Source organism: Trachurus japonicus, chromosome 9 (genome assembly GCF_045865225.1).
Source record: "Trachurus japonicus isolate A0001 chromosome 9, Traja_1.0".
Lineage (NCBI taxonomy): Eukaryota > Metazoa > Chordata > Actinopteri > Carangiformes > Carangidae > Trachurus > Trachurus japonicus.
The window spans coordinates 27586941-27614804 of NC_140915.1; the positions used below are offsets into that span (position 1 = coordinate 27586941).

Consider the following 27864-nt stretch of genomic DNA (forward strand, 5'->3'; position numbering starts at 1 on the left):
ACACAGAGCCACCTCTATCCTACCTCCCGTGGCTTAATCAAGGTGATTCTCCACAAACCAAACAATATTCCACCCCCCACCCCCCGTCCCTTAAAAACTCTGCCTTGATAGTGCATGCCACAGTATTGATGTGGGCGTCGTTTTTGCAAAAGGGTTAGGCCCCGCTGAAAAGCTGCTGTGATATGCGTGATCAATCTGGAAAATGTATTTTACAGCATGTAAGCCAGTCGATAGGAACACCGAGTGTGATGCATTGTGTGGGAATAGAGAGGAGGAAGGAGAGGGAGGGAGAGAGAGAGAGAGAGAGAGAGAGGTAGAGAGACTATGGAGGCAGTGCAGAGACAATTGAGAGGGGAAACGTGCTAGATGGAAGGCAAGTGTATGTAAGTGTGTGTGTGTATGTGTGTGTGAGAGGAAGAGAGAGGGAGACAGAACGAGACGTGGCCTTGGTTTGCCTGATACATTCATAGTGTAATGAGTACATCGATAAGTCCTCAATGTGTTAGATGGGTTACATAGAGTTTCTGTCCTTGCGCTGGTCTCTCTCTCTCTCTCTCTCTCTCTCTCTCTCTCTGTGTGTGTGCCTCCCCTTTTCTGTCTCCAAATGAAACAGGAAGCCCAGTTATGGACATGGATCTACCCTCACTGTCATTACTGCGTTACACTCACACCTAGACTGATAAAATGTGATAAACTGGAAGGCGTCACGAAGAAGAAAATGGGGTTTCGGTGTGACAATTATTAAATTTGCCTCTTAGTCCTCCCTTCTTCATCATCAGACGTGTTGCTTGTGTGCCACATTGCCCACATCTTCATCTGCTGACTGGGAGTGATGAGGGACAGGAGGACAAGAGTAGAACTGCATGTAGCACGTTGCACTGCCTGGGTTTGATATGGCCATATTTGTCATCTGCCTTATAGGATTGGGGGAGGGGTATTTCTGTCACTGGGGTATTTGTTTGTATTGCCTGTCTCGTTCAAATGCTACAGTATTGAGGTATTCATTAGTTGGAATGATGCTATAGGTTGTGCTTTAGCTTGTCCTCAGATGCTCTCTCATATACCACATTTTTTATTCTCGTGATTAATGTCTGTTCAGGCAGATTGTACCTGTTAACTCCCAGTCGACCTGTCTGCAGCGCGTTAGGTCAGTTGTCAAGACGCCTTGCTGTTGCTTAAGCTACTGCACAAACACAAACGTGATATTTCTTCAGCCTGGATCGTTGTTTTCTTATTGTGGAAATAATTCTCCCGCCGCAGCTGTAGGTCAGGTGAAAGTTGCAGAATAAATGAGCTGATGGGGCTTTTCCTGTCTTTTTTTACACCAGAGGCAGAAAATGCTGAATTTAACCAACCAAAATGAACAAAAGACACATGTAACCAACAAGCTCTAAAACGCACAGACGATTACTGAAACATATAGGAATTATTTAACGTTTTTTAAAAAATATATTAAAAAAAATAATAATTCAGAGGATCTTTCCTTTCCTGGACGGGGAAGAGGACTGCATATGAGAATAAATGTTTGTTTTCCCAAGACAATGAACGTGGCATCTCAATGGCCATGACAACAGCCCAGGTCGTTTTTTGTTTTGTTGTGTGTAGATCTGGACTAAATTGTTTGCTGGCTTATTAAACGAAGCTTTCAGCTGGTTGTCTCCACATAATGTATTCTAAATCCCTCTAGAGTAACTATCTTTTATCCTCTTGCTGAGAGCATTCTGTTATACAATTGTTACACTACAGGCTATATAAAGCAATAGTTCAAAAACAGATGAAATGGTGGCATGTGTTCCTAATTAACGTTTCTGTACAGGCAATACAAGCAAAACACATGAGGACTCTAGGAAAAGTGTTATTTTCATTTAGGCTGTGGAGCATTTCTGACTCTCCACTTTGACAGAGGCTCAAATTAGTACATTATGCAACACTTCAAATATTGAAATAATGAGCTTTAAAAATATCATCTCTATTTTTATTATTTCTAAACAGGACATTTATCATCAAATGTATTCTCTTTAAAGGGAATGACAACGTTATTAATACTTGCACTGAATTAAATAAAGAGGAAGGTAAAAGTACAAAGTGCAGTGAGAGGGAAGTAAATGCACCGTCAGATTGGACTGTAGCTGTGGTGGGTAAAGGAGATGGATATGTGGCACACTATAGGCCCCATTTGTGCCTCTGTAATTTCGGAAACTCCGGTTACCAAAGTGTTACTGCGAAATGAGTTAAATAACCATTTACCTTTGTCTGGTTTCATTCATCAAACCACAAGTGGAGGACTCCTAACACGGGGGGCTATTTGTTTGCTTTACACAAGCAGCTGGGTGCGATTTCACGTTTGAGATATCTGTCTGAAAGCGAAACATTTATTATCCTAAGTTGTCAGCGAACCTGTTTCTCCCAAACCCTCAATGCAAGCCAATGGTTTTTATGCAGCAGTGGAAATGTCCTATTGGCGTTACACGTCACTTCATTTCACTTATAGTAGCCTGGTTTTCCCGGTCACATTTGACAAATACTGTTGTTTGAGACAATAACAATTTCCAAATAGCGGCACGGTGTATGAATGGGGGGCCCTCTGAAGTATGACACGGCTTATTTCTCATATTGTCTTGTGCGTAAAAATGATGACAGCACAAGACAACAAGTGCTTCGCCGTGTCTGCCACACACCTCATCCGCACGAGCTTGCAAAATGGCTGGGAACGGCACAGAGAGGACAAATGTCCAAAATTAAATGGATTCCCGTGAGATGTTTGCGTTATATCTCAGCAAACAGACCGACTTCCTTGTAGTATTGACTGTACACAGTCAATGAAGAGAGGCATATCTTATGATTACAGTGTGCTGTTCTGAGATCTGTCCGCGGACCTCATAGGCAACCTTTAAGCCATGGATCAAATCCAGCCCTGCGGGGTATAAAATATCCCTAGTTGTGAATGTAACATAAGGGGATGCCTCCCGGGGACGCCTCCCCACGCCCGTGTATGTGTGTGGGGGGGCGCGCACACGCAAGTTTGTCGCAACTGTGTGTAGGCAACGACAGAGTTTTTATATGTGTGAGGTCTGTATGTATGTGTGCGGGCGCGTTCTTTGCATGCCCGTGCGTAAAAGCGTGGATCTACCAGCGTGTGCGTACGCGTGTGTGCGCGCGCTACTGGCCGAATGAGAGGGAGAGAGCGAGAGAGAGCGAGAGGTGGTTGTGAGAAAGCCCGGATCGCTGTGTAAGCGGATCCCTTTGTGTTGATTTAGGAAGACGTCTGCTGTATATAACGTTCAAGGCTGATAATATCATTGCCTGGCCAGATAAATAAAGCATTGGCCAAAACCATCGGGTCAGCTATCGATCCGCTTTTTCTCCCCGAGAGAGAGAGGGTGGGGGGTGGGGGTGAGAGAGAGGTGGGGGGGGTAGTGGGTGAACAGGAGGAGAGGGGGGATTGAGAAAGAGAGAAAGGGCGAGAGACCTCACTCATTAGCATTCCACAGCCATGGACTAAACGCTGACAACTAACAGAGATATCCAGCTCTACACCACTGCATGCATTTTCCCCCCTTTGTCTTCTTCCCCTGGCCCTTCATTTCCAGCGGACAGATCTCTCGTCACAGCCAACACATTTTTATTTATGCCTTCTCCACTCTTGTTGCACGAATGGACCCTGTGCACAAGAGAGAAAACCTTCCAGTAAAGCAGAGGAAAAAGGGGGGTGTGGGGGGAGTGATGTTGTAAAAGCTGTGCAGAAGTGACAGCGCTAAGCACTGGCTTTACTTGGGAGAGATACAATTGTGTGTGACTTGACAAAATAGAAGTGGGAGCCGTTTTAAATTGCAACTTTAAACTGATATTATTTAAATTTTTGAGGATTAAAAAAAAACTACACGCCTTGTGCTTCATTATGAGAAGGTAAATGATGATTATTTTATTTCCAACGCAATAGAAGGTCAATTTTTTCCCCACTTAGTTTTTGGACGTATGGTTTCATTTAGCGTCACAACTCCAGACAATGTTTGCCTTTAAAGGGTTTATCCAGTACTTATGAATTAAAGCTGATCTTCACGGCTTCACCATAAACTGTAGAATAAAACATACATACAGACTCAATAACGCCGCAAGAGCAGAGACGGCAAAAACAAAACAAAACAAGAAAACAGAAAAATAAATACAACAGGATAAAATTCACAATCTCTGAAGCTGTGGAGTTAACGCGTTGTTTTTGTGTGAGTCTACAAATGGTTTACATTTGGAATATTTTGGAAACGTAACATATTTTGAGATGAATAAATTAAACGCTGAAGCGATCTGAATGAGTGATAGCTCGACTTTCATTGACAATACTTGGACAGGCTCCTTTTTTCAGATGACTATATCTTAATATGCGCTCAAGTCTTGCCCAACAATCACAGCTGTTCATCTGATAGTAACTTCTTTCCAAGTTTTCTCCCCTCCCACCCCGGGGCCCCCGGTCTCTGTCTTGCTTTGTTGTTTTAAAATATGCATGTCTCTCCGGAATGCCAGTCACGGGTCCAAACTTTGTGTGTCCCAACCTCCCACATGATGAAATGATCCTTTTAAAGCGGGCTCAATATGTCTCAATCTGCACTCCTCTTCCCTCTCTAAAGCTTCTGGGTTCGGGACACAGCCCAGAAATATATTAATTAAAGCGCACGAGCATATTACTACAGACTTTTTTCGCACTGGGGAAGAAACGGTTGGATCAAGTGAAGATGGATGAAGATTCACGTCAGGAAAAAAAAAAAAAAAGTAAGCTCATTTTGACGGTCTCTCTCTCCCATCTCTCACTCTCTCTCTCTCTGTCCCCCTGTCTCTCCTTCTCCTCCTCTCTCTTTCCTCTATGTGTGTGTGTGTGTGTGTGTGTGTGTGTGTGTGTGTGTCTTTTGCACAGTGTTCTTGTGTGTTCCACGGAATGAAACGGATAAAGCCAGGGGGAGTGAGTGAGAAAGAGAGAGAGAAGTGTGAGAGAAAGGGGAGGAGGGATATATACGTAAAATGTGAAAGAGGACGGACGTGTGTCTATGTTTGTGTGTGTGTCTGTATGTATGCATGTGTGCGGAGGCCTGTGTGTGTGTGTGTGCGCGCGCGCGCTTGTCACTTACCAGAAATTAATCAGCACGTGGCATTAAAACTCCGAAGTGCAACTTTTCTCACTGGTGTGTAGAGTATACCGACCCTTGTTCGCATGAGTGGAGGTGTTTACGTGTGTGTGTGTGTGTGTGTGTGTGTGTGTGTGTGTGTGTGTGTGTGTGTGTGTGTGTGTGTGTGTGTGTGTGTGTGTGTGTGCGCGCGCGCGCGCGTGTGCACATGTATAAATGCTGTGTGGAATAAAACACACACACGCACACACTACTGGGAAAAAAAGGAGACCCGGATGGTCTGAAAGGAAATGCTTGGTTTTAAAGGGGGAAAGCGTGAATCGGATGTAACAGTGTTTGCAGCTCAAGAGGAACTCCTCATTCCTTCTGTCAAGTTTGAGAGGATGTGTGTATGTTTCTCGGCGGCACAGTGACACCATTGTCAGAGACAAAACGACTTACTAATAACTAATGTCGGTGCGTGTAATGACTTGCTGTTAAGTTGGTCAAATTTGGGGGCCAAAGTAGGAGCTGGAGCCAGTTAACCTGTTGCTTCTGGTCTGAATCTAACAGCAACCTCAGCACTGTGATAACATCCCCTGAGCCCTGCAGCATTTCATCTCATAATAATCCAGCTCTTCAGAAATGTAAACACACCAACACTGGGAGTCATTGGGAGATCTGCACAAACAAATTGAATTTAATTACTGTGTTCATTTATTAAATTCAGATACGTTTTAATAGACATCCCTACAGTCTGATTATGTCAACATATGGGAGGCCATGCAGCAAGGCCCGGGCTTACATACCTGATAACGCCTGGGCTTTTCAGCAATATTTACGGCTTCTCTTTCTAATACACTCCAGATGGTGTGTGACTGTGCCACCGCAGTCAGCGAGCTCCTCAATTTTTTTTTCTTTTTTACTCAGCAGCATTTTGTTGCAATTACATCAATGCTGAGACAGAATTTATTGGTGACCCATTTTCGCTGCATTATATGCAAAAAGAAAAAGAAAAGGGAAGAAAAAAGGAGTTTGGCCACTAGTTAGCTCCACTTTATTTGCATGTGAAGTTTTTTTCTGACTGCTCTGAAGTTTACTTTTAAAGGGAAAAAAATTCTTTAAAAAAAAAAACTCATTAAAGTATAGGGCTCAAATAGTCCCAACTTCATGGTTTGATGGATTAATATGTTATGAAGACAAAACACACAGGCCGCATTCATGCCTGACCAATCTTTGTTGTAGCCTTTGCGGGTTTTTTTTTTTCCTCAGCCAGTCACTCAGGCAGAATAATGCTTGTAAAGATATAATCCACTGAGCCTATACTCTCTGTAGTCCTTTCACTTATCCACTGACAATAAATTGGCAAGCTTTTTAGCAGGTATCCAGCCTCTGCACTAAACACATGTGAATGGCATTTGCTATAAGGATCTGGTTAATAGACTAATTCCGTTAATGTTTTATTACCACATCAGGTTTGGTATGACATGATGAAAGCATGTGTGCCTGCTGTACTTTTTTTCTCTCTCTCTCAGAGCATTTGTGTACTCATGAAAGAATTATCCCACAGAACAAAGCAAATGTCCAATCGTAATATTGTTTTGTTTTACATCTGTTTTCACTATCTATCTATCTATCTATCTATCTATCTATCTATCTATCTATCTATCTATCTATCTATCTATCTATCTATCTATCTATCTATCTATCTATCTATCTATCGTGAGTGTTGTGGACTGTTTTGCTGTTTTACTGTGACAGCTGCTGCTCATATAGTTCCTATCTGTGTTTACCTGGATAGCTCGCAGAGGTTGCTGTAGGTCTGTTATGATTGACTGAAACTATGCATTGAGGGGTATTTTTCATCTATGCCGCGGAGAGCCGCTCCTGACAGTGGTAAGGTTTCCCATTGACTCCCTTTAGTCTCCATGGTTGATGCTCTCTCTCTCTCTCTCTCTCTCTCTCTCTCTCTCTCTCTCTCTCTCTCTCTCTCTCTCTCTTAGCCACCTCAGAGGACATGCGGCATGTTGATAAATACACGTCTTTTTTCCATCTTACTCAGCACCATCCATCAAATTTGTATGTCCATGTTACACTGCTGTGCTTAAGGGAGGGAGGGGATGCCAGCAGTCGAGCAGGAACACACTCTAAATCGTCAACAAGGGATGCATTGCTCTCTCTACATACTAAATAATTACTTGATCATTCGCGCTGTGTTCTGGTCATGTTGACGGGGTGAAATGTCTCAAGTCGGGCTATGCCAGGGTTATGCTGTCTGAAGATATAGAATTGGTCTTTTGCTGTGCTCTGTGGGTTAATAACCTCTTCACGCACTATAACCACTGTGTTTTGATCCTAGTAATACGTTGGATGGAGCGTTTCTCTGGCTTGCCCAGGGCTTGGACCACTCTACAGAAGACCAGTCGCCCTGTGGTTGCAAACTCTTTGTGGCCCCACATACCGCCGCTGTGATTATAGAAGTGCCTCCTCTCCCTTGTTAAAGGAGCAAAGCTCTAATCTAGCCTCTGTGTCGCCCCCAAAGCCAGCGTGCTATAGTAAAAATGTGCGCGCTGACGTGCGTGCGCGCGCGCGCCAGAGTGAGTGGGGGTCGGTCGGAGCCAGAGAGGAGGGGAAGGGGATGGTGGGAGAGAGCGAGAGCAAATAGGAGGGGGGTTATAACGGAGTGGCCCTTTCCTTCTTTTGAGTGACACGACCCCTCTCTTCTCTTCAAAGGCCATGCAGAAATAAACGCATCTCATTTGAATGGCGATTTTTTTCTTGGTGGTATTTCACAGCCAAGATTTCTGGAATAGGAATGTGTATTCTTTTTTTCTGCAATATTGAATTCGGGGATGGTTCTGGTGGCGGGGTATTCAATATTCCCATCTCTCCACATGCAGCATTCTGCAGCCAGTGTGGTATTTTGTCCATGACTACACCACCAACACCACCCCCTCCTCTCCTGCACCCCCCACCCCGTCCAAATTCATTTGCATCCGCTGATGATATCAGTAAAGAATTGCTGGCACCGTCTGAGGCAGGGTGGGGGAAGAAGGCTTATTTGGATAAAACTGGACCGCAGAGTGGACACGGCCCTAAAGGTCAGTCGCCCATTCATGTCAAGGTGGCAGGGGGTGTGTGTGTTGGGGGGGTCGGCATGGGATTGCCAAAGAGGCTTATTTGAAAGCGGGCGTATATTTGAGGCAGGGGAATGAAAAGGAGTGGACCACAAAGCTCGTCATACTTCAAATACGCCCCGTCACATCTTCACTCTTCCTTTTCCACGCAGGCGGCGGGTATGTAAGGAAGGTGGGGTCTCACCACTATGGCATGGCCTGCAGAACATGAAGCACAAAATAAAACATGTGGTCCATAAAGTGGATCATAGAGGTTTAGGTGTACAAAAGAAGGTTCTCCTTCAGTGGTTTCCTCTGGCTTGTGCAAATAAAATAATGGAAGAATTCAAACGAGGAGGCCAGCGTGGTTGTCAGGAAGTTCCTTTAATGCTGCTGATGTGGAGCATTTCGTGTAATCTCGCGGTGCTGTTTACAGCACCATAATGCTGTGGAGATGGAGAACCTTTCTGAAAGGATTCTTCATAGAAGAGAAACAGGGCTTTGCCATGGAGCAAGCCTATAATTTTCTGATTACTAGGCTATGTACTACAATTTTGGTAATAGTGCAGAATGTCAAGGATTTACTCCTGAGGAAAAAAGAAAAGAAAAACGAGTTAAGTATGAATGTAATGTATGTATATATACATATACTCCAGCTGAAGGACACACTAAACACCATGCTGTGTTCTCAGAGCAGCAGAAAACGCAGGCAGCAGATGACACTAACATTTGAAATCTTTGTTTTATATTTTTTGTGTTTTATATTAATCCAAAAAGTTTTTTTTAATATAATAAATAAACAAAGACCAGGTTCTTATTACAATCATTATAGTCCCCTCACCACACAATAGTAGATCATGTAAACAATATCACATAATGGCATAACATGTAATAAAGCTGCAAACGCCTTTTTTCCCTCATTAATTAATAAATCGATTAATGCACTCTCCTGCAAAACACACACACACACACACACACACACACACACACACACACACACACACACACACACACACACACACACACACACAGCCTTATCACTTCATCATTATGTATATATAATAAAATTAGGTGAGGTGCATTACAGTGGAGGGAGTCACAATTTCATTCTAATTATTTCTAAAACTATATTAGTGGCCTAGTTATAGGTGTGCCCATGCAGACTAAAGTTTATTTTGCAGTGTGGAAGCTGTGGGGGATTATTGACAGAGCCTTAACCGAGCGAAAATTGTCACAAATTACTGGTTGTCGACGGGCGAGTGACAAGATAACGAATATGAGAATTTCTGCCCCTGACACCTCGGTTCATATATCATGACAAAAGCCGACTAATCACTCACATGTTGACTTTAACGTTATTACACTTCAATGTTATGTGTTATGTTATTGGGTGTTTCAAACTTGGGAATGTAGATTTATTTTTCTTCTTCTTTTTTATTTTTTATTTTTTTATCCCAGACTTAAACAACGAACAAAAGTGTGTGTGTTTTTTTGTATTTGCTGTTCAGTTTGGGGAGATGCCCAGTGAAATGATCCAGAATTATACAGGCTTTTCACGTTACAGCAGCCACCGATGTATGAGTTTAATAAACGCCACAGCTTCCCGTAATGTGAACTAAGATGAATAATAACAATAAGGATCCATCGCTTGAATTAAAAATTGTCGCTTGATCATTTCAGATAAATCTTAGCTCTGTATTGATTACTACACTACAGTGTCTGTGCCCCTCAAACACTGCTGCCATTACTAACGCTTATATTGTATGTGGCTGTAACTGCTCTCTCTGTTATTGCACTTTCATTACCAGCGATGGTGTTAAAGGGTTGACAACTTAGTTCTGTTTTTGTATATGAAACAGTGGACCGCGGCGAGGATGAGTAGGGAAGATTACTGCGAGTGGGTGAGGATGGAAGTGTTGGAAGCATTACTGACCATTTTACACACGAGTCCACTTTTGCTCCGTTTTTTTTTTTATTTGGTCAAAACCCACCTCTTAACACCTCTCAGCAGCACTAAAGCATCAGGGATACTGTATATATTCAATATATATATATATATATAATTGATTCGCAGCTATGCACTCGACAGAAGATGTATTGTTTGCTTGTGGTACACATACACAACCCCAGTAAAACACCGTGATGGAGCTTGAGAGTGATAGTATCGATTGATTTTGTCAAGTGGGGGAGTCGCCACCCGCCCTTCCCCTCTCTCACCCACTGTGACATTAAAAGTTCTCCCATTTTCAGCTTGACCACTGATCAGCTGCTTTTGCCATCGTGACCCCTCGGATGCTCATTAAAATACGACCCGGGTGGAGAGAAAAAAAGCAGCAGACGTTACACTAACTCTAATTAATCGATTTGAGCTGGTCATGTATTAATCTTGTACGAGTGGCAAGTGTCCGTAGCAGGCGCGGCGGGGCCGGGATCGCGCATGGTACACAAAGTTTCCAGTGTTTGAGAGCGCTAAACCACGGCGCTTTGTTGTGGCCGTCCCTCCGCGCCCCTGTGTGCTGTGTGCGTAAAGGCAGCCTCTCTCTCTCTCTCTCTCTCTCTCTCTCTCTCTCTCTCTCTCTCTCTCTCTCTCTCTCCCTCAGACCCACCATGCTGTTATTGTTTCTACCTTTGTTTGCTAGATGGCGCTCTGCGTTGTGGGACCCTCTGACACAAGGACCGCCTCATACCCTCTCCCTCTCTCTCCTCGGCTCCGCTCTCAGCCCCAGTCCACCGCGCAGCACTGAGCGCCGTTTCCAGGGCCATTTTTTAACCAGGAATTTCAGCCTGCTGCAAACGACTTTAATGCAATCCCACCGCTGTGAATAGTGGGGGAGTTTTATAATTGCTTCATCCTATGTCGACTGTCATTTTTTTTGTTGATTTTACTAAGCTGTGGAATCACATCGATTAAAACCAGCGATCAGTAATGCATTTCATTTTAATGTAAACTGGTAATAACACAGACTGTCGCGCAATATTTGAGCTGCAGATAATGAATTGTTTGTTTTAGCAATGTAACGTTGCAGAACATATACGGTGATAAATTTAAATTGTTTTGAAAGAAATAAAACAACTTCAATGATCCATTTCCACGTCTTATTAATTAAAATAAAGACACACAACCCTAATCTGTAGATGCAGCAAATAATTTAGATCGACTATCTATACAGCAGAAATATTTATCAATAGGCCTATTTTACTTTCACAGAAAATCTTTACAATGAGCTGTTAACTGTAATATGTCAGTAAAACAGAGTATATAATATAATAATATATATATTATATATATTATAAAATCAACGAAAATTAACGGTCATATAATTTAGCATTTTTTCCTGTTTTTTGTTTTTGGAAGCAATCACCGATCATCTGTCTGACATTATAATCTGTTTTAGATTGATTACAACCAAGGAGAGGAAAAAAGTCCATTGTATTGTTTGCTGAGTGGCCCACTCTGCTCTAAAATATACTGCTGCAGTTACACTTTCACTAAATAGCGGCTTGTCGGTGTCTGACGTTGATGAATGTGCTGGAGACTTGGAGAGCCTTTTACAGCTGTCTTAAAAAGCGCCGTGGCCCCAGACCAGCCACAAACAGATCAGGTGCAGGGGCCTTAATACGGCAGTCAATGACAAAGAAACACGCACTATACACACGTTTGGAAAGAGCCACTGCTGCAATGAAAAGTAAACTGCAAACGTTTTATTTCAAAGTCGAGTTTACCCACGATTTTCCTTTGAACTCCAACCTTAATGGGGTAAAGTGAAACCATATCTATCTGAGGTAAGTTATTTAAAGAAACACACGTGGAGAGATTCACTTTTTAACGGAGACTTGGTTGCTTGTATGGTAATCGCTGCCTCGCTTTATAATGTTCACCAACTGGAAATGTTAAATTTGAACCACATTTTAATTTACCAAAGGATCACAGTAACAGGACAGAAGATAGATTTTCTCTCATGTGGCTGAAGATGATCACAGTGCAAGTGCTGTCCATGTGGGCTGTGAATGGTGGTTTTGGCTTTTTCCTCACTCTGGCTGCTTCTCATCCTCATGTGAAAACATCTTACATACACACGGGAACTCCAGTATAGGCTGCTATACATTGAGTCAGATGTAAACTGTATACTGTAGCTACTTATCTCTTTTATTTATTTACTTATTTATTTATTAATTACCTGAAACGTTCAGGGACTTCTACACCTTGTGAGGACGGGGTTTGGGGGGCGGGGGGCAATGAAGTTGCAGGACTTGGACCTCTAACAACAGGCAAAGGTTTCATTGTTGGTTGAGCCCTATTTGTTCTAGACACCCCTCCAACACACACACACACACACACACACACACACACACACACACACACACACACACACACACACACACACACACACACACACACACACACCCTCCCCCGCTGGATCCTGGGTGGTGTGGCACAGCAGGTTTGCTTGTACTGTATACGGGGCCTCTCCACCTGCAGCCCCCAGAAGACACAAACCCAGTCAAGCTTCACCTCATTCCCTCTAAATCCACGTCTCCTCTTGCTGCTATTTACATGAGTTGGCCTACACTTGGCTAACACGTTATTAGCGAGCAGGGGGAGAGAGGGAAGCAGCATTTCAATTATTTTTTGAACAATGGGCATGGGTCCGTCATATATTTGGAGTGTTTGAGTAAGGCTCTCTTGGTATTTGTTTTCCTCGACTTAACAAGCCATCATCTCACACATGCATATAGAATTGGAATAGCTCAGAGATCCCGCAGGCAAAGGGCGGGTTGCGGGTTCAATTAAGGAGGAATAATGCATGGGGACAAAGCGTATGATGACCTCGATTGAAATTGATCAGAAAACGCCTTTACAAAAAAAGGAAAGAGAAAAAGAATGCACGCATGAAACACACACACACATACACACAGTAGCCCCTTTGTTTTGACTAGATGCTGCCTTTGTATCAGCACTGAGGCCCTATCTGCCTTTCTGAAATCTCCAACTACTTTGATTCTGGGAATAATTCCAACACCCGAATATAAAGCTAAGAATTTAATACCACCCAACCTATGTCTAGACTAATTCACTCATTTTTTGACATTCTTTTCTTTCCTTCCTTAATCGAATTTGCCACATTTAAGCTGGTGCGTGGATTTTGACGCATAAGCAGCCATTTGGGCTATATCCCTGGAATGACAGAGAATACCAAGGTTTGTCATAATTTCTTAAGTAGAAAACAAGATATTTCACCGCCACAGTGGGATTTTAGCGAATTAAAATATCTCACTGCTTGCCTGTGATAAAAAGGTATGGGATTGAGGCGCTCGCTTGTTAAGTAACTTGCTGTCAGTATAGTTAGCAGTGCTCTGATATGGACGGTGGCTGCAGAGCCTCATCTCTTGGGGTTTTAATTAACAAGCTGTCTCAAAGCTGTAGAGCTCCATCAAACAGCCTCTTTCTCCCTCTCTCTCTCTCTCTCTCTCTCTCTCTCTCTCTCTCCCCTCAACCCCCCCCCCTTCTCTCTCTCTTTCTCCACCACTAAATCCTTCCCCCCGTCAGTGCCTTGGGCTCTCTCTCAAACTTTAGACATTCTGGTTTCCGAATCAACTTGTTCCTACCACAGTATGTGCACCAGCTGATAGGGTGTCAACTATTATGTGGAGATTTGCAAAAAAAAATATAAATTGCTTTGTCTTCGCGTCTATTTGCATGCACTGATGCGCACGTTTTATTCACCAGACGTTCACAGTGCTGCGTGTATTCTGTTGGGTTTGACTTGAAGCCTGACTGTTGCGTGAAGAGCTGTTGCTGTCTCTGCAGCCCGTGTGATGGAGAGAGATAACTTGTGTGATCTGTTAAAGTGGAAGAAATCTTTCAATCTGCCTCACAAATGTGAGATTGTGCACCTTTTAACCAGGCAAACATGTTCATGGAGAGATGAGAAACTTTACAAACTCTAAGTCTGACAGTGTTGCAATGTAACGAAAGAACATGTTGCACATTTTACTCAACTAACAGTAGGTAAACACTGAGCAGAGAAATATTTTACATACAGAACATACAGATGTACACAATGTGATGCTCTGTTAGACTGTAATGAATGAAACTATACCATTGTTATGAAGGGGTTAAGATTAACGCACCATGTTAAAATTGGTTTTTTTTTAAAAAGCCACTTAAACGTTAATGCTTTCCTGAATGATGACTGCTTTAACTTTAAGGACATTGTGCAAACAGCTCTTATACTTAAATGTAATTTTCAATGAAGAACCTTGAATGGGGTTATTATATATTGCACACTTCTTACTTCCTGCACAACTGGCCACTTTGAAATCCAGTGAACAGAATAGAGTTGAAGCAGTTATATTGTAGGTAGTAGCCTCGCTCTTAAGCTGGGGGGTGGAGGAGGGAGGGAGGGGGCGTCATGTAGGTACGCACGAGTCCTTTAAGGATAGAAAAACATGAAGATAAAGTCTTTGTGTAAGTGTAACTGGGTATTGTTTACATAGGCGGTTGGCGCAATAGCCAATGTAAACCGCCAACCTCTTGTTGATTCACCACAGTATTACAGAATGTAAGCACTGGCTTCAGACAAGATTTGTCTTTAGTGAAAGAAGCAAAAAATCTCTCTCTCTCTCTCTCTCTCTCTCTCTCTCTCTCTCTCTCTCTCTCTCTCTCAGCCTATAGTAAACTTGGTCCTGGGCTCCCACCGTGGCCCAGACGGGGGTAATTTGATAGCAAGGCAAGGTCAGGACAGTGCGCTGTCCATGGTGCTGCGGCGGGGCAGCCTGGATGTTATCATCAAATTAGACAGGACAAGTTTCAAATCGATGCCACCCCCGAATGTCTGGAGACCGCCAGCAGTCGGAGTTAAAGTCCTAACAAGTCCCCCCTGACAGGTCAACACCTCAACACAAACACACACCTCTGATGCAGCAGCCTACAGGTCAGCAGCGCTGTGCTGGTGAGATAAGCACCAATCCCATTGAAGGCTCTAAGTGAAATCTAGCTTTAGGTCCACTGTTATTCCGCGGGCCCTGTATGACACCAGGACAGTTCAGGGTAGATCTGGTGCTTTTCTAAAGATTTTTTCTCCCTACACTTGAAGTTTCTTGCGCTTATACCGATTTATTCGACAGTCTTCATTTATCTCTGTATGTGGAATATCAAAGCTCCCTAACAGACGCACTCATACATTGCACACTCCCTCTCACACACACACACACACACACACACACACACACACACACACCGTTGTTTATTATAAAACCCACAGACATATAGTTATCCATGGAGGGTCTAAAGTTCAGCTAAAGGCATAACTTTATGGATAATTTATTGGAATGTCATTATACAATCCTATAAATATGAATTTTGAACAGTTGTGGACATAAAGGTTGCACGGTCAGCAGAGACGTAAACAATGTGCTTTTCATCTTGACAAGATCAAAGAATATTATATCTTTTTGATCCACGAAATGCAAAAAACAGAACAAAAACATAAACAACATTTAAACATTTATTTGCAATGTTCAGATAAAACACACTGCCATTATAATACTATTTTGCACCCCAGCCGTCTGAAAGAAGATGCATTTAATTTATTGCAGATTCTGCAGAACAGAAAGATATTTTTGTTTTAATTGGATGTTTTTTTTTCTTTTGTAAATTGCCATCAACTTGGAATAGTTTCTCCTGAATGGAACAGTTACCTTTGAGTTGCGGCTTATACGTTTTTCTTACTCATTAATTATCAATATATTTTTAAACAATGTGTTTATGTTATAGAAGTTTTTTTTGTTTGTTTTTTTGGTTATGATATATATTTGTTTACATATATTTTAAAGCTCACCGCGATTCATAAGTCGCTAAATAATTAAGCCCATATCTGGACATGGTTCGAATATAAACCTGAAAAGTTGAATTTATCTATATATGTGTTATCCAAAGAATGAATGCCATTAGTAACAATCCATTTGTGAGAGATCAGGAGTGAATGAGTGGAGTGGGGATCTCAGAGAGGAGTGAAGAGGGCGCTGATTAGAGATGCTGCCAATCTGTCACCACCTGACAGCTTTTGCTGCGGGGATAAACAGCAATAAAGTAGAGTTGGCCGCTGTGTTGTTAACTTCACACACACATACACACACGGTTCGCCACCGGAGGAGCAGGTAAATTCACTCAGACCCAACACACACACACATACACTTCCCTCCCTCCCCTCCTCGCCTATCATCGCCTCTGTCTCCCTCCCTGCATGTCAAACTACTCCTTTCCTCCCGTCCTTCCTCCGTCAGACTCTCCTCTTTTCATCCTCCCTGCTGACTCAGGTAGCAAAACACAATGAGGACCTCGGCGACAGGAAAGAAAGCTATTCAACCGGATGGAGAGATTGTGAAGGGGGGACGCGGGGTGGGGGGTAGGCAGAGAAACGTTATATTTGAATGGTTGATAAAGAAATGAAATAGATGGGAACAAAGTCTTAAGCCGTCGGGATGGGTGAGGGAGGGGTTAGGCATCACAGAGCCGGCTGCAAGGTGAATGCAGACCCTTTAATAACACAAGTATATTAACTCGCTTAACCACGGAGATTCAAAATGAACTCAACTTCACTTAAGGGGCCCTGCAAACCATGAAATGCACATCAAAACATACACCTGCCAATCCCAGCACCTATATCCCTCCAAGCGCGCTTCCCTCTCTCTCCATCCACTCGAGCTGTCTGTCATGGTGTGGCCCGGCTAATTTGAGTTCATTGGATGGCAATAACTTCATTTAGACCTTCATCTCTTTTTGGGGTGGATGTAATGAGGATGCAGGGTGCTGGCAGTGAAAGGCCGCTCCCTCAGTAATAATAACCTGGCTCTTATTCTTACCCCACGCACCGCCGTGTTTATCCTCGGAGGGCTGCGTCCACATGATGAAACTCATCTATAATGTGTGATTTAATATCGCCTTGCACTATATGTGTGTGTGAGTGTTTTTTTCTTTTTTTTTCTGTGAGATTTTAAACCCAAAAGAGAGAAGACGGTGGGTTTATGGTGTGGTGTGGGGTAGCGCAAAGAAAGAACAAAAAAGAAAAGAAAAGAAAAACACAGCAAAAATAGTTATTTTAACAGTTTTCAATCTCTGTTGAACTCTTTCTGAGGTGTTTGTTCATGTGAGGGTGTGAAAACAATTTGAAAAATGAGATTTCCTCACTTCAGGGAAACTTTTGTCGTTGTTGTATGGTTGTTTTTTTGTGAAGCTGTCACATTTTCCTGATAATAGCTACTTTACATATTTGCCTTATTTTGCATAGTTTCAAAACATCAGATTAAACAATACTTACTGAGCAGGTGAAAAATGAAATGAGAAATACTGGCCCAGGTGACACTCACTGAGGTATAAAAACCTTTTTCATTTCAAGAAAAAAAAAACTAAAATGAATATATTTATATATTTGAAGAATAAGTATCTGATGATTCGTTAAAAGTGCAGTGTAAGTCAAGGCCTCATTTCCAACCCCAAACTAATCGATATATCCCTTCAGCTCCAATGTGATATTGATTTGGGGAGGACTGTACTTTAAGGATTTGTGGAAATACCTCATTATTTCGTGCACGAAAATATTGTTTCATTCACAGACGACCTCCTTCGATTTATTGTGGTCGTTTAAAATAACTCTACGCACCTAATTTTTACTCATCGATGACAATACATCCCAGGAGTTGTTGTTTGTGCTAATACAAAGGATTATAAGGGGAATTCCCTCTGAGTGGCCTGACAACGACTCATTTCTTTTTTCCAGAGCAACTGACTCAAACTTTTTATAGAGTACAAATTAATCCAAAACTGCCTATATATGTTTATGTTTTCGTTTAATATTATTTCTACATATTCTTAACCATAACCACTTCATTTTTTCGATTGATATTTTTTTATTGTATAAATATTATTTTTCAATTCTTTCCATTTATTGTTCATATAGGCATACTTTTTAATAATCCACGAAGTTTTGAAATCATAGAATATGTATTTTAAATTATGCCATTGTTTTTTTTTTTATATGAGGTTGTAGGTATGTAGTTTGTTACCTGTTATCTGATCTACAACACTGAATTATTTTTATACAGTAGATTGATATGACTATTAATTATTCTAATATTTTAGTGCAGGATAAGGTCGATAGTATTATGAATATACCTGTAAATTTCAATTAAAACATTTCTGTTAGTTAAAATAAAAACAAAAAAACTATGTCCCTCTGTTTTTTATTATTAACTATAATAAACCTGTGTTAAAACTTAAACAACATGATATATATTGACATTGACAAGATAACAAGGCTGGGCAATCAGCTGGTTGTAAAGTAAACAAATAAAGAAATAATAAAGAAAGAACTTTTTTGAAGTTGAGGCATGAGAGATGAGTGAGACCTGTGAGCAGCACGTTCACTCTCTGAGCCCCGTTTTCTCTCCACGTTGTTGAGAGGAACTGGGAGAAATTATGTTACTTATAACAATTAGAGTAATTTCTTTAGTGGTTGTGCGCGTGTTTTAGAAAACACACTCTTGGGCAATCATGTGAAATTAAAATTGGCATTTGTCAATATGATATTTAAATTTGACAAATTACAGAGTGCTAAATAACACACATTACTGCTGTTGAGTTTGCAGAGATTTTCCAGGCTGAGAAAGGCCCGATCCCAGGCCTACCTACAGCCCTTCATCTCCACTGCCATTCATCAACACCAAATGACCAATTTTCCCCAGTAAGTCGTCGGTGGCCTGTTAAACTAGGCCAATGAGCTGTGTTCTACTTCCTCTCCTCCCTCCTTCATCACCGCTTGCCTAACATTGCTTCCCTGAAATCATCAGAGAGTGTAGCCCCAAATCTTGAAAGTCAGAGCCTATTCTTCAAATGTATTGCATTTCAGAGGGTGTTTTTTCTTCTTTACTGCAGGAGTCTTTAGGCCAGCAGAGTATCAGAGGAGGTGTAATTGAGGGGGCGGTGAGGGGATAGAGTAGCGGTCCGCCTGAAAGCTGCTATTAAAGCCAAATGGACTGAACACCGTAAAACGGCTCTGCCAACAGCTGTCCCACAATCGGAGCATTATATGCCAGGATCCTCGAGCGCGCACCACACACACACGCTGCTGATGTAGTGGCTACTTACAAGTATTAGACAGCAAAGCCAAGAAAAGAAAATACTAACGAATAAGAACAAGAATATTCCAGCAACATCCATATCATGTACCTGTTGGGACTTCAGCCGTATGTTTCTTGGTGGTTTCGGTCTCTAAAGGCTTTTTTTCTCCTCGCTACACACCCCGTTCTTCTTACAGTAACCTATGGGGAATCGCAATTGTGCTGGGACAGACGCTTTGCTTAGCATATTTCCACACTTTAGTTATAATAGTGCTTTTTCATAGGCGCGCCGAGACAGGTGAGAGCAAAGGCAGGAGAATAGCGGGTCATCGGATATGTGTGCCAATGTGTGTGTGTGTGTGTGTGTGTGTGTGTGTGTGTGTGTGCGCGCGCGCGCGCGTACCCGCGTACTGAAGGAGAGCAGCCTGAGATCAGGATATCATTACAAGAGAAAAAAGTTATTCTTTTCCGTGGGTTGTTTGTTTAAAAATGATCCATCTGTGCAGTTTTGCACAATACAAATATATATAAGCTTTATGATGAGTTACATCTGGCACATCAGATGCAGAGCAGCAGAGGGAGATTAAAGTGCAGGGGACTCCTGCAGCCCACAAAGGGCCCCGTGCAGGACCCCACTTGGCGCTACACCTGTGCCCAGACCCGCATCTTTAAGCAGTGCTGCACCTTCCTCGCCGTGCAGAACAAAGCCCAGTCCATGCACGCTCGCATGCACGCACGCACGCACGCACATACACTCTCTCTCTCCTAAATGTGATGTCTGTGGCCCCAAGTGCTGTCTCCGTCTGCGAGTCCTTATTAGAATAGAGAAGGAGAGAGGCGATTGAAGAGGAGTTGTTTCCACTGGATTAAATGGTTTCTCTGCAAGTCAATGAATATGTAATGATGTCTAACGAAACCGACCAGAAGAGTTTTGAGCTCTGGTGTACGGGCCCTATATTAAAGACCTCTTCTGCTGAGGAAAAACACAGTATAGAGCCGGGCAGAGAAAAGAGGGATAGAATAGACGAAGAGAAGAAGGGATACAATCTTGAATGCACCTCCAAAGCTTAAGCCACACATTCTCTCCCAGTCAATAGATGAAAAAGTATTTGGTCACGTACCCAGAAGGAGAGAGAGAGAGTAAGGTTGGTTGGAGGGGGGGGGGGGGGGTCAATTTTTTTTAACTGCTTTGGAAATATTGTTTCTGATAAGCAGTCATTCCAATAAAGTCATTGAATTGATAGAGAGGGGGCGAGAAATGGAGACAAAGAGAGTCCCCTTCACCATGATTGTTAAAGATATTTTTCCCTTAGTATACCCGATAAAACATTGATTGTTGCAGTTAGGTGACCCGTAAAATTTGGGGGTTAGTTTTCTCTTCTGAGCTGAGCATATAATTATGCAAATAGTGATCTGACAGTGATCCGCTGGAGGAGTGCTGAAGAAGAGTGTGTGTGTGTGTGTGTGTGTGTGTGTGTGTGTGTGTGTGTGTGTGTGTGTGTGTGTGTGTGTGTGTGTGTGTGTGTGTGACAGAGGGGGGTGAGGGGTGGTGGTGGTGTGTGTGGAGGGGGTGCTGTCAAAGGGGTGACATTCCAACTTTGTCTAATGCCCACTTTCTTTGGAAAGAGTTCATCTTCTACGCGGACGGCGTCCGTATCAGAGTGGGCCGGAGCAAGCAAGCGTGACAACAACTCTCTGAAGTAAAAAAAAAAAAAAAAATTGAAATATCAGTCTGTGGCAGCACACAGGGGGTTCCCCAACTTCTTCATGTCAAGGACCCCACCCATCCCATCCCACCCACCCACTACTCCACAAACCTGACATTACAGCACAGACCCCCCATTTGGCAGGGTTTCTTTCTCTCTTTTTTTTTATCCTAAAGCTCCACAGCCGATTTTATTTTCTGTCGCAGATATAATTCAGTCAGGATCTGTCTGTAACTGTCTGTAACCGCCAGTCGACTACAAAAGCCGAGAGAGTGAAACCTATAATCAGATCAGTCATACCTATTACACATTCACACGCTGTGCTAACTTCTAGCGAGTGGAAACAAACTAATCAGGCTGGTGTCTGCTTGGTTTGGGGAGACCTCCTTCATGGGGAGAACTTTGAGAAGCCTAAACCAGCGCCCCGTAGACAACCAGAGACAACTGCACGTGACAAAGCGACGCATGAATGATCAACCTGCACGACACCCAAAGAAAATCTCTTCAAAGACGCATTTTTTTTTTTTATAAGACCCAGAATCAAACAAAGCTGAAGCGCAGACTCCCTGTTGTTGGGGACGTGGGTTGACAGGTCCATCCATACCTAAACGTACTTTACATTACATTTAATGTCGCCATATAATCTGTAAAATAACTCCACAGATAGTGAGAAAGTCTCAAGGCATAAAATATAATTCCTGACCGAGCCTATAATTTATTCCGCTGTGTGTTAGTCGTCTGCCTTTGATGATAACTGACTGCAGGTCATAATTCATGGCACCACTACCTCATCGCTTTGGGCTGAAGGCAGGTTATTTAATTAAACTCTGAAAATTCTCACTAATGTAAGAATAGAGATTTTCTCCCTCAACATCACAGATGTGTTCGGCCAGACCTGTCCAAAGGAAGTTGTGAAAACACTTTTAAGGCAGAAAGTTGAGTCTAATTCACTTGCCCTAAGTGTGTGTGTGTGTGTCGGTGTGATTGAATGCCTCTCTTTAATCAGCGCTCTGACACGGTGTGAGGGGGACTCGCCTGGTTCCACTTGTTGTTCGGGGGTTAATGGAAAAGATTTCTAAAGATTTATTGAGGGGGCGTTTAATGACCTGATCGGTTTCACCGTGTGAAAACAAATGATGCTGTAAAACCTCGCTGAGTTGGAGGGAGGGGAGATGGGGTGGGGGAGTGGTGGGGGTCACTTTGCCAAAATTAATGACCAAAAAGAAGGGAATGACTGTTTATAGTTTGTTTTCCTTTTGTCACACTTCTCCCTGTCTTCCAAAAACACAGCTCTCTAAGTAGGTACACAGACTGATCTATGGGGGTATGTTTGTGAAGTTCAGCCCGCCTAACTTTTAGCACTTGTCTTTTTCTTTTTAAAAAGAAGCAAAAGTTCAAAAAAGTGGCAAAAGATGTTTCCCATTGTATGATTATTTGGTAACAAATTAACATTTGGTGGTCCTCCTCCTCCTCCTCCTCCTCTCGGCTGGATTTCATAGACGCCATATGAGAGGATGACTCAGGTCACTTTTCACTTGGTGCTCGGCTCCCTCGTCCCGCTGCACTCACTTTACACTGACCGGGCACATCGTAGTCTTTATACAATCGCACCGGACCAGTACTGCGCGCTCATTTTTTTCCCCACTTACCCAGACTCTGCTCCATCCTGCTACCGGCAATCTGGTTAAAAAATGGTGGCGGTTTGCAAGAAAAGCCCTAGGAAATAAATTGCAAAAGGAGAAATAAAAACGATAAAACAATCAATCAACAGTGGAATAGGAAAATATACAGACTACAGTTTAAAAACAGGGATGCAAAACTTTATTGTATTTGCTGTCGACAAGTTTGATGGGTTAATTACAAAAAATGAAATAAATCATGTAAAAGTAGAGTAATTACTTTGTTGCAGAAAATGTCCAATAATTTTTTAAAGACAGTCGTTTAAAACTGAAAGGGTTCAAAAGAGAAAAGGAGAAACATTTGTAGAGTAGAAGGGAAATGTGTGACCTGGCAGGACACTCGCGGTTTCATAAAATCCAAAGGCTTGTACTGCGATAAAACTGAATAGGCGTGTTTCTGAAACCAAAACAACATATAAACCATCTGCAAAAAATAATGTCTTCAAGAGCAATTGGCAAAATTAGTCCCCTTTTATTTGCAGACTGTGCTTTGCATTTCGGCTGCTCTTACATCTTTAGTTCCATTCACATATGGCTTGCTGGATATTATTAAAAACAGTGAGCAGAGTCTTGTTTATTCCTAAGGCAACAATATACAAATTATGGAGTGAAAAATGAACTGATTGTAGCTGAAAAGCAGAAAGATGAGCAATGGTATCTTGAAATGAAACTCATCAAATCAAATAATAAGCCAACTTCTTTGCAGAAACCTGGAGAGATCTGAATCAAATTAAAAGGAAATTAGGCCTGCAACCATCAGCCACAGTTGTCTCATTACAGCAGAAAGATAATCCACAAAAGCCTTAAACCATACACACAGTGGGCAGGAGAGGCAGGATTTCACAGTGTGTGAGTTTAACAATGGCAACTATTTGAAGTTGGAAAAAAAAATTAAAAACTAAAGAAGCATATATTTGAGAAAGTGTCTAGGTATCATAAGATTTAGTATTTGGTTTGAAATTTTACTAATGTCATGACACATTAGAAATGTATTCCATTAAGCCTTGAGTGGTTTATAAAACACACCAGCTTTATGGAAAAAAAAAATCATGTTTGTGTCACATAGTCAGATTATGTGCAGCTGAGCAGGGAGCTGACTTTGTCACTTCCAAGTACACAAGAAGAGTAGCCTACTTTGGTGGATGGAAAAATGGGGAAAAAATAGATATGTTACATTTCTCCAACATCTAAGGAAATATCATTCAGGCTTAGAATAATATTGAAATCTTGGATTTCCTGACATGTGTAAGGCGATATATTGGGGCTTTATGAGTGTTGTGAGCTGACTTCTGGCTCCTGTTAAAATGAGATATCCCTCAAACCCATTTTGATGCTTGACTTTAAGTGATTTTAAATATGCTCAGTGTCCTGAATTTTCCATATTCAGCACAGGTTGCATTTGTTTTATTTGTTTCATCACATTCAATCATCTGGAGACATCAATTTCAGGGCTATAAAACCAAAGAAAGAAAAAAAGATATATATTTATAATAAACACAGAGAGGTGGACTCTCCACAGTTTTACAAACCAAAGCCAGAGATATTCTAAAATAAACACTTACAGTTATGAGAAGTATTGGCTTAATATTGAAAATCAAATTGTGTGAATGTGTGTATGAGACAGTGCATTCAAATTTAGTTTTAAGTTGAGAAATTAAAAAAAGAGATTTCTTTCTTGTTGTAAGCACTGCAATCCTGGGGATATCTGGAATGGGTTAAAGCCACATTGTACACAGATCTGAATGAAAAAAGTCAGGTTTAAAAACACTCCATGGGCAGACGATTTGGAGAATGAAGGAATCATAAAAACAAAGTTAAGTGTTGATTTGCTCTTTGTAAAAAAAACATTTGTTTGACGTTTGAAAAGAAAAAAGATGGAGATGACCAATGGCCAGGTTAAAATGATGAATTTAATCTTAGCAGAAGATTGCAAACAGCATGAGCTGAAGCAGTCCAGGCTTTAGGACCGGGGTGGGAAGAAGGAGAGGAGCGAGAGACTGAGCAGTGCAGACTGGAGGGCAGGCGGGGCATTAGCTCAGTTCAGGCTGATGTCAGGACAATTAGAGGTGCACCACAATGCATTGTGCACAGCGCCTGTCAGACTTAATCTCTGCTGCCATGGCCTGTACCCACAGCCAGGCCACAGCCCACGGGAAGCGCTAACACTCAGGCCCATATTGCTTTGACAGTTGCGCTCATCTAGAAGTAATGCAAAATGTTATTGTGATGTATACATGGTGACCCTGTACTCTTGTCTCTTACAACAACAAGGCTATGTGTGTGCAGAGCCAGGGAGGGCTTGAAGGGAGAAATGAGACTCTGTGAGAAGAGTGAGAAGGAAAGATGGTTACAGAGGGGAAGAAAGAAAAAGAAAAAAAAGAGTAGAGGACCTGGGACCTCAGCCTCCCTGCCTGAATCCCCCCTCCCCTCTGATCCCTTGCCTCCTGCTCCCTCTCCTCTTGTTCCAAGTCATTGTTGTCGGTCCTCTACAAATCTTGGTGTTTGTTTTTGAGCGAGCTGCTGCGTGTGGTGACAGTGTTGGAGGTCTCCTCCGCTTCTTCGTCCTCTTTTGCCTCCAGGACTTCACTGAAGAACCTGAAGATGGAGTTGAAACTCATCCAGGAGGTCAGCTCATGTCTCTCTGTGCCTACATGTAGAGGAGACACACACAGACACACATAAACATGAGTTCACAAACTATTTCCTTACTCCAAAACTGCACACAAAGAAGTTACACGTGGATAAATTCACATAATTCAAGATGTAGCTCCACTCTCTATACACCTGCTGTGGCAGAGAAGGTAAAAATGAAGGAACACCACTGATGTTTAGTTCTCATCTCCTACAATGCACTGTATCTCATCCTGCAAACCAAAAGCCTTGAGCATGAGAGCCATGACAGCCTATGACCTATTACTCCAGTGGGAGAGCCTTAATATGTTATCCAAGTGGATACCTGATAATCAACACCAGTGCACGTCCCTCTCTCCAGCTTAGGCCTTCCAACAAAACCAGAGTTATGCACAATGGGCGCACTAAGTGAAACCAGTGGAGCGGTAGTCATTCATTCTTAAGAGCTGATTGAGGAAAGTCAAGACACAAGATGGAGAGTGGAAGTAACTAGTGAACATATCAGGTGGTCTGGCGGTAGCGGTGGGGGGGAGGCAGCAGTGCTGGGTTTCCCTCTGACCTCTTCCAGGTTAGCCAGTTCCCAAGTTGGGGTCGCTTGAAATCTGGTACATGCGACTCAGGTTCCTTGGGGTTAGGGTATCACAGGACAGCTTTTTACCTGGATAGCTTAAACCGGGTAGAAAGTGTTTCCTACACCAGCTCGCCCTGCTACAGAACGCCTCGGGTCTACATCGGGGCATCACTGATGAGAACAGATCATGGCTGCAGCTGCTGCCCGACTCATTTCTACTCTTGCTTTCTAACCATTCAACACTAACAGATAAGAGCTTGTTTCTGACGCCGCTGGCTGGCAGCTCACCTGCTTAGTAACACAATTGAAAATGGACTTGAGAAGCCATATTGAGGTGTCTTCTTATTTTCCCAGAGGGAGAATGGGTTTGTTATGAGATGATATTACCAGTTCCATCCCCCTATAGAAGGATCTAAGAAGAATTTACATGTAGTTACAGACAGAAGAGTGTGAGAAAACAAGCCGGGCTGTAATGAGTTTTGTTTTTTTTTAGGTTTAGGGGCTTTATTTGTTAAGACCTGGTTTTTGCTGGGACCTATATTTGTTTTTATGATAATAATATTAAAATCGATCCCTACAATTCTGCATGAGGATTAAAACAAAGGGCGCACTTAGGGTTTCCTTTGGTCTCGACAGAAAAATGTAGAAAACCATGACCCTTCTGGAAGAGTCAAATCAGTAGTACATTAGAGATACCTCTTTATCTCTGTTTTTCTTCAGTGCCTTTCTCCTTACTTCCTCCCTTCTCCTGTGTGCACATTGTATCGGCTATAAAAAGCCAGACTAGAAGGCCGCAGGGATACAATTAGGAGGTACCTTAAAGGCGGTCTCACCATGGAGAGGCCTCTGATGACCACTGCACTGACCCCATGTTTATTAGATTGACCTCTGCCTGGACGCATTAATGGAGATAGGGTGGATACACCGGTGTGTGTTTGTGTGTATGACTGTCAGACTGAGGGTAAATGTGGGGTCTGGTGCTGAGAGTGGATTTGGGTTCAGCTGGTGGTGGTGGTGTGTTTTGTTTGTGTGTAATTTGTGTGTACGAGTATGTAGGGTTCCTGATCACTCTGAGATAAGGGACTGCGCTGCACACTATATAGCAAACAGACTGCAGCCAGTGCCTTGGGTCAAATTTACTGGCCTAGCAATCATGGGAGTCAATAACGTGGCACTCTCAGTGACTGTGCTACCTGTGTAAGGCTCAGCATAACACCCATCCCTGGAAAACAAAGACACAGCCCTCTCACACCTCTAATCTATCATTTATAACCAATTTGAGGCACTGTGATCTTTTTTCCACCTCCTCCTTCTCCTCCTTGTTCCCCATTTCATCGGTCTCTCCCTCACTAGTGTTTTTACTTCTGTTTTGTCCTTTTTTTTTCTCCTACAGAAGCAATCAATGGTGCAGCGCTCTCTCGTTCACCCTGAACTGGCGGTGAACTCCTGCGGAACGCCGCCAGCCTCTCCACCCTATCCCATCGCAGTTCGGGGTCACCAGGGGGGCGTCTCTGTGCCAATATGCAGATGAGACTGTGCCCCTCCAATGACTCTGGTGGTAGGATCCACCCCTCTATATGGTGGAGGCTCTGAGATGAAGTCCAAGCCCCCCCTCCCTCCCAGACAACACTCACACACAGACATAGACCTACTCTCACATGAGCTTAAATAGGCCTTTAACAGCTTACGTCCACTCTTCCTTTAATAGCCAAAGTGTGTCGAACCTAATGGATGTTGTCAAGGCGGAGATGTGACCACTGATTTAGAGGAGGGACCCCAATGACCAGAGAGAGAGAGAAAGAGAGAGAGAGAAAGACAGAGAGAGAGAGAGAGAGAGAGAGAGAGAGAGAGAATTACCTCAGCTATGCCACAAATCAAAGTAATATCTTTAAAAGATGTGGGGATCGATGAGGTGTCATCTGGCTCTATCCCGTGTGTAAAGTGAACCCA

General features: G+C 42.6%; 1 protein-coding gene and 1 long non-coding RNA gene across 2 annotated transcripts in view; one reads left to right on the forward strand and one right to left on the reverse strand.

Moving 5' to 3' along the window:
- The first annotated feature begins 4518 nt into the window (after positions 1–4518).
- Positions 4519–27519, forward strand: LOC146981656 (uncharacterized). The gene is made up of 2 exons (XR_015036599.1): positions 4519–4764; positions 27308–27519. It is a non-coding gene; the product is annotated as an uncharacterized LOC146981656 (long non-coding RNA).
- The window catches only part of arb2a (ARB2 cotranscriptional regulator A), a 149997-nt gene continuing 146214 nt past the window's right edge, over positions 24082–27864 (reverse strand). Inside the window, exon 11 of the mRNA XM_085787098.1 lies at positions 24082–25359. Within this exon, the coding sequence (XP_085643224.1) occupies positions 25199–25359 (161 nt within the window). The 3' untranslated portion in view covers positions 24082–25198. The remainder of the gene's footprint in view (positions 25360–27864) is intronic.